The sequence below is a fragment of the Mugil cephalus genome, chromosome 2, assembly GCF_022458985.1.
Source record: "Mugil cephalus isolate CIBA_MC_2020 chromosome 2, CIBA_Mcephalus_1.1, whole genome shotgun sequence".
Taxonomy (NCBI): Eukaryota; Metazoa; Chordata; class Actinopteri; order Mugiliformes; family Mugilidae; genus Mugil; species Mugil cephalus.
Window position 1 is genome coordinate 8,261,271 of NC_061771.1, and position 12,247 is coordinate 8,273,517.

At 41.2% G+C, this 12,247-nt stretch overlaps 2 protein-coding genes across 3 annotated transcripts; both read right to left on the reverse strand.

Annotated features, from left to right (window-relative positions):
- Positions 1–2: 2 nt before the first annotated feature.
- Positions 3–6,401, reverse strand: LOC125004682 (nuclear distribution protein nudE homolog 1-like). Its single transcript, XM_047579506.1, has 9 exons — positions 6,232–6,401; positions 5,764–5,859; positions 5,511–5,664; positions 4,975–5,123; positions 4,753–4,889; positions 3,739–3,909; positions 3,569–3,654; positions 3,302–3,459; positions 3–2,424 (listed from the first exon to the last, which is right to left on the reverse strand). Exons 2-9 carry the CDS (start codon positions 5,847–5,849, stop codon positions 2,331–2,333), a joined length of 1,035 nt encoding a protein of 344 aa, XP_047435462.1. The 5' UTR covers positions 5,850–5,859; positions 6,232–6,401; the 3' UTR covers positions 3–2,330.
- A 242-nt stretch (positions 6,402–6,643) lies between these two features.
- Positions 6,644–11,591, reverse strand: LOC125004681 (pannexin-1-like). Of its 2 annotated transcripts, XM_047579505.1 has the most exons (7): positions 11,533–11,591; positions 11,216–11,342; positions 9,519–9,640; positions 8,966–9,165; positions 7,884–8,385; positions 7,651–7,797; positions 6,644–7,558 (listed from the first exon to the last, which is right to left on the reverse strand). In XM_047579505.1, the coding sequence occupies exons 3-6, from the start codon at positions 9,600–9,602 to the stop codon at positions 7,660–7,662; spliced, it is 924 nt and encodes a 307-aa protein (XP_047435461.1). In that variant the 5' UTR covers positions 9,603–9,640; positions 11,216–11,342; positions 11,533–11,591; the 3' UTR covers positions 6,644–7,558; positions 7,651–7,659. The 2 variants fall into 2 exon arrangements, with proteins under 2 accessions (XP_047435461.1, XP_047435460.1); XM_047579504.1 differs by having other exon boundaries at positions 11,216–11,587.
- Positions 11,592–12,247: the final 656 nt, after the last annotated feature.

A 12,247-nucleotide genomic window follows, 5' to 3' on the forward strand; every position in this document is an offset into this window, starting at 1 on the left:
TCTCGACTTTCTCTTTTTAATGTTTCTGTTTTGGTCGGTAAGTTTAAACTGATTTGTCATAACATCATTCTCATCTGTTCAGTTCAACAACAAACAGGACAGTAGTTGGGTGTAGAACCACAGGCACATACAGCTGATGCCAACACACAGAAGCAGTTGCAGAGGTGCTACATAGAGGTCAGTGATTACAGTTAGCTCATGTAAGTCCAAGGAAGGTTAAACAGTAAACAGGACTCAGTCACAAGTTCCCCACACACGGGCTACGGAGTAGTACACACAGATGATTCCTCTATGGACATCCAGTGACATCCAGGGGTGAGATTTGGTAATGCGTTGCTGGATGGTAACGGTGACGACATCAGATTAACCAGAAACATTTAGAGAAAGAGATAAGCTGCAACGGTCTAGTTCTCAAAATCCCAAACTAAAAGACAGGATAAGGGCATTCAATACAAACTCTATATACCCACACAAATATACTATGAACTGTGCTCATGTTTGACCTTTTAAAATCTGTTATTGCTTTTTCCCTATGTCACCATATAACTCTTGATGGCAGCAGGATGTCCCTCATCCATAAGAGACTTATTACTATACATTCAGTAGTGCACATGAGCCCCCCTAGATCCTACTGTCAACTAAAATTAGTAGAAAAACGTTCTTGGTAACACTAGATCATAAAACTGTCATCTCTGAGGCAGAAAGCCTATACCTATTCTTCACATTTACAAGCCTGAAAACAATTAGTCCGATAAAACAAGTCTGCGCAATGTGAGGGTATAGGTGATAGAAGTGAATGAACGACGAAGTGAGATTCCTTAAATCACCCTGAAGGAATGTGGCGCTCTCTCATTTCCAAATGTCTGACAGTGTACAAAACCCATTTCAGGGTTTCCTGGAATCAGAGCAAAGTAAGGCTCACAAACTGAAGAGGTACTAGCAGTGATGAAGGCAGCGATGGCTCAAATACCAGTTCATGGCAGTAACTAAGTCATTCTGCGCCCATAATTCACTCGGTCTGGGGTCACATCGACATTAAGAATGTTTCTCCATCCTTTTAAATCAACAATCTTTACCTACACTCACCAACCAGGCCATTCGATGCACAAGTGATATTGACGAACCCTTATGAGCGAATGTTTTCCCCCGCCAGTGTATCTAATGTTTTCAGTGAGTGCAGTAAATTAGCATTCAGTGAATTATTACAAGCTCACGGTGCAGTAATAATAATAATTGAAAAGTTGCACTAAACAAAAACAAAGGAAGATCATACAAGTGGCTGCTTTAGTGACGGGTGGGGAGTCAAGGTTTTTATTTGGAACATCTGTGAGTGCTGAAACTAACCCTAACTAGGGTCTGTTAACAACACACCTGCAATTAGAGGCTGTTGTTAAGATTAACCCGAGTGTCTGGTTATACCATACTTAGTGATACGGTAATGGTCAGTACCTCCAGACTAAAGGTGTGAATGGGAACAAACTTTCTGTGGATATTGTTTCAGTGAGAGACCCTAGTTAGTGAGTTTCAAGTGGACATCACTCATATATGTGACTAATGAAAACCCAAACTCCCCACCAGTCATTTAGAGCTGAGAATGCAACTTGAGACATGAGTGATGATCTTAGGGAGAAAAAAAAAAACAACAAAAAAGAAAACTGAAAGAGTCTTATTGCCTTAGTCTTTGCTCAGTTTTTTTTTGTTGGCCATGACCTTGCTGACATATTACCACATGTTCCTTATCAAAAAGCATAAACCTAACCCATTCCTTTTTGAGCCCGTTTTCTTTCCCTCTGTCACAGTTTTGGTTTGGATTTGGTCATGAACACAACAGTTTGTTACTCATAATTAACACTCCTGCTTTTTGGTCCTTGTACCGGGGTCACTTTCCAGTGCCTGTAATTGCTTACTACAACATACCATTACTCTTAATGTGGATCACGATCAGCAGGCAACTACACTAACTTAATTATGTGGGAGCAGTAATGCTGCGCTTGATCCATCACAATAAGCAGGAGCAGACACAGAAGGCCTACCATTATTTTTAGATGCCACCCGCCACGTGTATTAAAGATCCGTTGGAAGATATAGAGTGAGTGGTTATGCATTCCTTGATTTTACAAGATGTAGTGCTGCTGACACTAACCCAAGGCAGCATAAGTCCAAGTGCTGATGGCAGGGGCCGCTCTCTTTGAGGGGAGTGGGGAGAGAGGCTTTCTAGTTCAAATAGTTCAGCACAGCGTGTGGCAACAAGGGAAGACGGCTCAGTTCAAAGTCCCATCGCTGTGGTTTATTAAGGGGGTGGAAGGAGGTGGGTTGCCATGGTCCTCCTTTCATAGCAGGATCTTGACTCCTCCCTGTGGAGACTGGGCGCCCTGGGGGACCCCTCTCGGAGGAGCTGGTCCAAACTCTAACCGCTTCACCAAACTGAAAGACAAGATGCGGCACAGACACACATGAGGAAAACCTGCACATTCATTTATTCACTGATCTCAAACTGATCTGTGCTGGAATAAACACAATGAATCCCTTATTCCTAGCCAATAGGACTAACTACCAATGTACCAGTGCCAGACACCACAGGTCAACTGTTGTGGAAGCAACAGGGAGACCATCACAATATTAGGGCAGATGGTTTTGCATTACGCTCTCCAGCCCCTAATTCTATTACGCTATGCTCACACTACTCACACACATGAAAATTACAAAATGACCAGCTACATCATTGTCGCTGCTTAAGCTCTTATCAACATAATTATATCATCATCTGTTTAAAAATGGAGTGGTGCAGCTAACACATCTTACTGGCTTCACTGCACAGGAACAAGGGTTGGCATTAAACTGCAGCTTCATATCACTGATGTGGCTTTTTCACAGGTAATCTGAGAACGTCATTAGTGGGGTCACAGGAAGCAGCGTGGTAGAAAAGCTCAGTAATTATTATTTGTCATTATTATGTAAGAGCAAATATCAAGTGGACCAGGTTCGTTCTGTTAATTATTATTTCAAGTTTACTGAGTCGATTCAAAAACTGGCATTAGTCCAGACTTAATTAAAGTATAGTTACAGTTCTGGTGAATGAAGACAACACAGTGGTTATAGGTCTGTAAATACCAATCAACTGAACATACTTTAGGTGTTTTCACTGAAGGAGGAACAGGAATGCATTTTATAATTATAAATTATAATAATAAACAATTCTATAATATATCAGATAACACACGATTAGAGACATGAATCTGGACATGACACGTAGGTTTTCCCGTGGTTACATTTTAGACTGCAATGCTGTTCTTTTCCTCACCTGTCGTACTGAGGGGGAGGAGGGCTAAAACTGGTGGCCTGGACCTCAGAGCTTGGTTCTAAACCTAGAGGACTACCCGGCCCTGCTGGAAGCGCTGGTCTGCTGACAGACGTGTCGTACACAAAGTCTCGACAGGAAGCCAGCTTTGACTCCAAATTCTGGCAGGGATAAAAAAAAAAAAAAAAAAAACAGTCAGCTCACTGCAAAACACAAAACTGGTTATTGTATTGGGTAAAAAGTCATAGTAATTCATAATAAGTCTCTTACTCCAACTTTTCTCAGCAGCTCGCCTACAATATTAAGTGCAGATATTCGAGCAGATGTTGTGAGCGGAGTGCCCGTTAGACCATCACCTAAAATTAACAGACACGAGCATAAGTACATAGTATATCTACTCCTCAGTGGTTATCAATACAGTAATAAAGTTTTTCTATTACCTCGTCGGATGCTGGAAGCCGGTGGTGTGGCGTATGAGCTCAGAGGTTTGGAGGGTGTGACTGGAATGGACGGGTTACCAACCGAGGAGAGATCAGGACGATCTGTGTCTTTGCCCAGGCTGCTGGATGGCCGTCTCTCCTTCTGTCGGACAGCCAGTTCTTGGCGAAGGTCTACCACAAACCGGAGACACAGACACAAGTGCAAATCAGCATTTTTGAGGGGACACAGATTTCATAAATCTAAGTGGAACATTACATTCAATAGAGAACAGACATGAAATTGCAAAGATGTGAAAGTGTTTACAAACCATCAACCCATCATACCATGACTGGCTGACTTTGTACGGATAAAATTTCCAATTTTAAAATAAATCTTCACTAAAAATTACATGTCCACCGGCCAGTGAAGGGTTCCAAAACACCCTCAAAGGATTTGCACCAACAGAGACATGGCACTCCACTTCTCATATACATATAATTGAGAGAAACCAGCTAATTAGTAGTTGAAAAATGACCTTTTCCAACCCAACAAAGATCGTAGAAGAACTGTCATGAAATCAGCTTTCATTATGGAGAAGGTAATTAAACAAAGTACACCAAGTACTACCCAAATCATTTCTAACTGCCTCTGCTGCCAATCAACATCTTCAGACACTGACCTACCATAAAATTACAGATGAGGATCAGCCACTAAACACCGGAGCAACTGCTGGTTCAATGTTAAAGCCTTCACAATAACATCAAAAGCAAGTTTCAAGTTCATGTTATGTTAAGAAGCTCACATTAAAGTACATGGCATTCAAATAGTTTTGAGAAATTGTCATCCATCGAATGAAATTACGCTTTTCAAAATACTGGAAGGAAACTGCTCATTATAGATATAGAATAACCAGGATCAATAGACCAGACTTAAATAAACACAGGATTTGCTGAATTAATGCAACTATCAAAACTCACTGAGTCAGGTGTAAAGAAACCTGAGAGGCTGCAGCGAGTGTATGTTTGCGTGTTTACCTCTAGCTTCGTCCTTGAGCCTCTGAACAGACTCAAGAAGATTCTCTTTCTCATCCAGCTCGCTTTCGAGAAAAGCATTCCTCTCAATGACATGATTCATCCGCTGCTCAAAATCCTCCAGAGACATGATGGTAGCCCTGGAACAAACAGCGAGGATGAGTGATTACACAACACTGAAGCCAATGTGAAAATAATCACATATAGGACCCACTATGCACTGACCTTTTGGTTCTCTCCAGGTCATCATTGGACTGCTCCAACTCTCTGATATACTTCTGCAAGTGATCTCTCACTGCTGTGGTCTGTGCCAGATCATCCTCCAGGGTCGAGATGTGCCTCAAAGCGTCAGAATGCTGGACCTCAAATTTCTCCTGCAAAACGTAAAAGAGATGATTAACTGGAGTGCCCGATTGTACTTTGCTGTGTTTTTTTTAGATTTTAGCTAAGGCGCAAAAACCTTCTGAAAGCTTAGTGTCCGTAACAACCTTTGGACGATCAGAGGTTTTTAGCGCATTCATTTCCTAATTTAATGTTCCCTTCCCCATGGACCACTGAGTGAAAATAGAAGTCAGCTGCTTTATTGCTAGGCAGCAGTTTTTCTAGTGGCAGCGTCTGTGATACGCTGAACTTGGGTTGGATAAATGCTTCCTCTGTGTGTGTCTGAGAGAGGGCACACTGACTTCATGTCACTAACTGGAGCACTGCTGCTCGCCAAGCTCCGCAGGGACCTAGGCCTAAATATAATCAAGGTGCTCCACCTTTATGCTTTCCAGTTCCATACGAAGTCGGTTGTTGTCCAGCAGGAGCTCTTTATTTCGACCCTCACACTGCTTCAGCTCCGTTTCCAGTTCTGCTTCATAGTCTCGACTCATCTGCTGGAATTCCTGCAGTTCTTCCTGAGCCTCCTCAGCCCTGGTGACAAAACGGTGTTTAACTCCAGCAAAATAAAATCACAGATCCATGCATACAACTATATGGCTGGTAGCCACGATGACGATGGCTGGTAGTTACCTTTGCTGGTGTCTTTCTGCCTGCTCCTTCCAGAAGCCAAGCTCCTCTTCTAGGGATGCAAACTTGTGCGACGTCGGCTCCACCATGTCTGCTGCTCTGAATTAGTATGATGTGTCCGAAAATTAGATCTACTTAAATTATGTTTATGCTGATTGTAACGGCACACCCTTATAACTCAATCCACAAACCCGTTAGCGAATGCAAACGACGCTAGCCTATTGAAGTAACCGCCGCGGTGCATTGTCTCTGTACGCTAAGGCCGGGAAATGTAAAAACTACACACCTGTTTAGTGTTTACTCGTAGCATCGTATGAATCGAAAAATTACAGAGTATCCACTTTTAAAGCGTAGAGCTGTGGGGGAGAGTGCTCGTAACCAGGCTAAGTTTTTAGCTAACTTCAGCTAATGTCTATAGCTTAGCGCCTTAGAAATGTGTGCTACATGCTAATTACAACAAAATACACTCACCTGAACAACGTGGAACAATTAAAACATGCTATAGGTAAGGTGGATGTATCGTTAAAGTGATGCTATTTTTCTCGGATATGTCTAACACACGTATTGTGACTTGCACAAACTAATCCCTGATTACGTTAACACGGCGGTACATTCACCAACCAAATACAAACTAAACACTGGTTCTCGGAGACCATTGGTCAATAGGTGTGACGTCACGAAGAAGTTATCCAATCATATTATACAACGAACCTCTAGCAGCGGAAGGCGGAGCCAATACAGTAATATTTGGACATGCGCAATTGCTACAAATGATGCCTGTTGGTCTTCCAGAGGTTTCAAGTGAACTGCCAGGTTTGTATATTTTAATATAGTCTGCGACTGTTTGCAACAGTGCCACAAAATGAAGCCTCAGTCCACAAGATGAAGTCTCAAATAAATTAAACTTTATACAATTGTTTTAATTTCAAGACAGTTATATGCTTGTATTGTACAGTAGATTCAAGATTAAGAAAGTGTTTCTTTATTCAACATGTATGCAATGAATTATTTCACATTCTCAGTTGTTTTTCTAATAATTATCCCCATGAACTGTTTGAGGATTAAGGAAGTAAATGCACTGTATTGCTTTCATGATGCCCCACAATGATATAACTGAGAAGGGATTCTTTAAGGATCCATGAAGCCCATTTGGTTGGCCCAAAGAATAAGCATATGCCCTTATTATAAAATGAGGAGTTGTCATCCGTTGCTTAGTTTGGAAAATTAAGGCCTTGTTTACTTTCAACGTGCCCATTAAATGCTCTGTTGTTAAGCACTGTTTTACAGACAAAAAACACACGCTTTACAGCTGTTTCTGTTCGTATAATAAAAAAATTATGTTGGGTAGACACTATGTCTCCTTATTACCTAAACTGTAACTACATATAAGTCAAGTACTAGGAAAAAGTCCTCATTCTATCTTGAAGGCTAGATGCAGAATTTGCATGTGGAAATGTATGTAATACTGATTTCAGTCCAGAGAGCATGGCTTACTTCGACTGGAAGGCAATTGAGATCCTGAGAAAAGTAGCATGGTTAGAAATAGAACAGAAACATTTCTGTGGACAGCAATGATGCAGTGTCCATATTTCTAAAATAAGACACTTTAGAGGTAAACTCATTGTCTGTGTGAATGAGTACATACCCCTTTTATCTTGTGGATTAGACTGCTGCATGCAAATACAAAGATAAAGATACAGAGATAAAAATACGAGCGTGCAGCTTCGTCCTGGTTGTTTTCCTTCACATTGGGGCTTAGCCTCATCAGACCAATCATTCAGAAATGACGCAGTTTGACCTGAAGGAAACAAAATGTGAAAAATATTAAATCTATCACATATCAATTTCTTATCCATGTTAAAGAGCCACCAGACAAATATTTTATCTTACCTAAGACCCTTATGTGGGCACGTCTAGATTCTTAGGTGAGCATGTCTTCTTGCAGTCTAACACATCGGTCTTCACCTGACCCAGAGTTTGCAGAAGGCACGTGGCGTCAAATCCCTCATCACCAGCCTCTTGCAACAACTCAAGCACCTGTTCATGAGATGTGTTGCTTATTTCTTGAAGCGAAAAAAAAAAAGTGGCTGTACTGAATCTACAGTATTTAAATTGAGACTCACCTGCAAACACTTAAATGACTTCAGTTCACTCCGGTTCTCATACAGGAACAGCAGGTAGATACTGAGGTCATTGTAGATGGGTGTAACCACACCCAAAGCACCAAATCCTGGCAGCATCTCATAAGGACGGAGGAATCTGGAGCTCTGGCGTGCTGGTCCAAGGGCGGCATACACCACCAATGGAGCAAGGAGCACATACACTACAAAGTTGATATAGCTGAGCAGCCTGAAAATACCCACTGCTACAAGCTTACATTGAACAGCAGGCGGCACCGAGCTGTCGTTCGTCAGCACTCCTGTGCGCAGGCTGCAAGGAAACTCATCTGTGAGAGAAGCCTGCAGGATGTAGTAGCCAAGGTAGAAGCAGGCCAGCAGAAGGATCAGCAGAGTCAAGCCTCTGCAAGCCAGGTATTTGACCACAAGGCTGTGAGAGACACGCTTGGTCTTCAGGTACTGTTCCACTAAAAGGTATTTAAAGCAACCCTCGGTCAGGTCCAAAGCACTGCCACAGAAAAAGCAAAATGAAATATGTGAAATATATTATCCCCACTGGGAGGTACCAAAGACACTCTATTATACACTGATCAGGCACCCCCACCCCATAGCAATGACACTCTTTGATGCTAGCAGCCATCCCCAGCAGGATGCAGCCTGATACAGGCACACACACAAAAACGGTTTAGGAGCGACTCAAAAAATATGTGAAACGGCACAAACCCTCCAAATTCACTAGATCTCAAACTGATCAAGTATCTGAGAGATGATCCACAGAGGCCCCTCCCCTCAACCCACAGGACCTAAAGGCCCCCACTACCAACACCCTGTTGCCAGACACAACAGGACACCCTCAGAAGGCCCATGTCCATTATCTGATGAGTCACAACTGTTTTGGAGACACACAGGAGATCTACACAATGTTAGGAAGGTGGTCATAATGTTATGCCTGATCAGTGTATAAGATAAGCTAGGCAGACCAAACATAGCAACAACAAACAAAACTAATTTAAAGCTACTAAAGTAGTTATGGTGACACAATCCAAAGAACTACGGGAGCAAGTACCAGGTGATAGGCGGGTCTTTACCTCGGTGAATCCTCGGGTCCATCCTTGCTATCTAAGGATGCCACTTTCTTGGCCAGCCGGATTGCACGATTATAAAAGCGGTCCAGCTCCTCCATGATGAAGCTGAGATCAGAGGAGAGGAGCGGAGCTGCTGTGAAGCGCCAGAACAAGGCGGGGATGTACATGAGGATGGCTAGTAAGAGCAGGGTGTATGGAAAGAACTGAGGAAGGAAACAGAACAGAGGTACTCGTTAAAAGAGGAAAAACTCAGCTGAGATTTCAGGATATTATTCATTTCAATATAATCTTAGCTCTATAAAATATACTATATTGAATGAAGCTGTCTAATAAGCTAGAGATGGATAGATGTTGTTTATTGTTGTACATTGGTGGTTTGCATTTAGCGGTTTTAGCCAGATATGTTATAACAGAATCCAGTAGTCACCTCGAGGGCTACATTTAGTAGTAGACTAAGAAAAAAGATCCTAATTTATTGTTATCTATAAAGAATGTGGTATGCACAGTCAGCTAAACTTATCCAATAATAATAGATGATTCTCCTTGAAGCATGTACCTTGTGTAGCCATAATGGTGAACTGTCAGCTTGTTGCTGCACTGCCGCCCAACAAAAAGAGTCCGCATACGTAGCCTGTCTCATGGAAAACGAAGAGGGAGCAAAGCAGCTTATCTGCGTACCTGGGAGAGAGGAATGAAGAAAATAAAAACACTACTAATCATCTTCTGGCCTCCCTCCTCTGCACTCATGTCCTAATTTGTGAGTTGTTTGCAGCAAACTTTGTGTCTATAATTATGCCATCAGCTGTTATGGTGGGAATACAATAGAAATTCAGTCAGGCATATGCACAAATGACCCAGATATTCAGCAGGCAGGAATATTTTGGAGGGACTGAAAATTAGTCTGTCACTTCAAAGGGTTGACGCTGATTTCCAAAAACATGAGCCTTAAATCTCAGCAGGCATTAGAACTGAAGAAGCTACTTGGATCTTAGTTTTATTTTGGATAGCTTGAGTTTTGGAAAGACATAATTGTCAACGTGTTACTTGAATCTTCCCAGTCTCCTTTGTCGTTCATTTTTGCCATTGAATCATTTGCCTGTTTGATCCTTGTAGAGAAGAATAGTTTTTTTTTTAGTAAACATGAAGTTAACTGTTTCCCTGATAATCACATATCAACTTCTGAGGAAAGTATAATATATGATACTATACTATAATAACCCTACCTTTAGGAGATTACTCAGTTGTTTTCTGTCTTAAGAAAAAACACCAAGCCATCAACACAGAAACCTATGAATTTCCTTAACAGCATTGTTCTAATTCTTGTCAGAGTAAGATAATGTTCTGCCCAATTACTAAAAAAGTATCTTTTTATAGTCTTTTTATATATTTTATAGCAACAATTTACTCGTTCCTTCACTTCACACTGCTGCAGTGACATCTACGCTCCCTGGTTCAACAATATGAATGAACATGTGCAATACACGAAAACTGTGTGCAATTATGACTCAGTGTCAGACTATTAGTCCCAACCTTACTAACTGATGCACCTTTGACATGTCAAATGTAAACAATGAATGAAGGTTGTATTACATGTGGTTACTAATGTGTCATATTACAATTATACTGCCCTGGCCTTCAGTAGAATAGAGCCATTGTTATTTAGAAAAAAAGAAGAAACAGTAATGGATCATTTGAAAAATGCTTTCTGCTCTGGATGTCTTTGTGTGTAAGTGCTACACTGTGGTCAAGATCCATCAGTGTTGGCTCTTGGCCATAATGTACACAACACTTAAGGCTTCCAGAGTAATGGATCCATGCTGATCATTCGGTATCTGTCCTCTGGAGACACTAATATGAACAGACTTTGAGTCTTATGGCTTAAGAGGATTAAGTAGATGCTGTTGCAGATTTAGTAAAACTGACTGTTTATTTGGGCGATTTATTTTACCATGTCCAAATAGCTCATAAAAGCAGGAGTGTGTCAGTATGTGAAGCGTCCCATGCTCATGCTCACGATAAGCATCATCAGCTACAGCAACACCCTGGGTGATAGAGGCAAAAGCGTGCAGACTTCATTTTACACGTTTCTTTCTTTTAAAACAATATCCCACCGCTTCACCCATCACTGCATGTGAGTTTCGATTTAACCAAGGGAAAAGTAAGCTTAACTAGACAGACTCGCCCGCATTATCCCACATGAAACAGAAAGACATCACCTTTCTGAGGAGGATGCTTACACATGCAACAACTCACCTACTGACACCTCTTGGGCAAAAGCCAGTGAGATGAGGAACAAAGGCAGCCCCACTGCCAGAAACGTGACGATCTTGTCCACCGCCAACTCCAGACGCACGCCTTTGTACTTCGCATCCGTGGGGTCCTTTAATAAAAAGTCGGAAAAAACGTACTCAGTGGCTACGTGAGCAATCGCCATGTCTGCCGGGAACAAAAAGCCGATTTAATTGGATGCAGGAGTCAGTCTATTTTTCATTTAAATTATTCAGATGCCTCCTGATGTGGAGCAATGCGTAGATTAAACAAAACACAGGCCAAATCGGTTGTTTACCCACCCTCCGTTCACAACGGAGCCGATGGCTGGACCTGCTGTCCCGTTACTGAACCCTAGGCATCACTGTGTGTGGGCGGAGGGGCGGGTGAAGGAGGGGGTGCACCTGCTAGACAACAATACAAGGAGACATTTTCTAATCTTGGATGACAAACACAATATAATTATAACATTTATTTTCTTGAATAACGAGAGATGATTCAAGAAGGACTATTTCTAAAATTGGTTATTATAATTATTAAATGATATTACTTTTTTATATATGCTATAATATAGTAGCCTACTGGATTATTACGCCGTATAAATTGAAGTGGAGCAGTGTTTTAATCTATATTTGTATCATGTTATCATATATTGTTGTATGTAATGGATGTACATCCATTATCTGAAATTTAGCCAAGTGGTGTGCACTAGTGTATATATATATATATATATATATAATATATATATATATATATATATATATATATATATATATATATACATATATATTCTTTATATTCTATATATTCTTTATGTGTGTGTGTGTGTGTGTGTGTGTGTGTGTCATTGTGGAGGATTCAGTTTGTTGTGCTGTTAAACTGGACTCAATTAAACAACAAAAAAAAAAGTGTTTCTGCTATTTAGCCTAGCCCATTGACCAAATTAACAGAAAAATGTGCCGGTACAACTCAACACAATTAAATAATACTACAAACCACAGCTTCCTAACACAATTG

Bases quoted from the DNA above. Each gene is read 5' to 3' on its own strand.
- LOC125004682 (XM_047579506.1), bottom strand. From the start codon at position 5,849: ATGGTGGAGCCGACGTCGCACAAGTTTGCATCCCTAGAAGAGGAGCTT. The intron at 5,124-5,510 runs GTGGAGCACCTT...TACGTTTTGCAG, and splicing joins TGGAACTGGAAAGCATAAAG to GAGAAATTTGAGGTCCAGCA. The intron at 3,460-3,568 runs GTAAGAGACTTA...TATCCCTGCCAG, and splicing joins AGCTGCTGAGAAAAGTTGGA to AATTTGGAGTCAAAGCTGGC.
- LOC125004681 (XM_047579504.1), bottom strand. From the start codon at position 11,396: ATGGCGATTGCTCACGTAGCCACTGAGTACGTTTTTTCCGACTTTTTA. The intron at 9,641-11,215 runs GTGAGTTGTTGC...CCTCTCTCCCAG, and splicing joins TGCCCAAGAGGTGTCAGTAG to GTACGCAGATAAGCTGCTTT. The intron at 7,798-7,883 runs GTGAGTCTCAAT...TCTCATGAACAG, and splicing joins AGTCATTTAAGTGTTTGCAG to GTGCTTGAGTTGTTGCAAGA.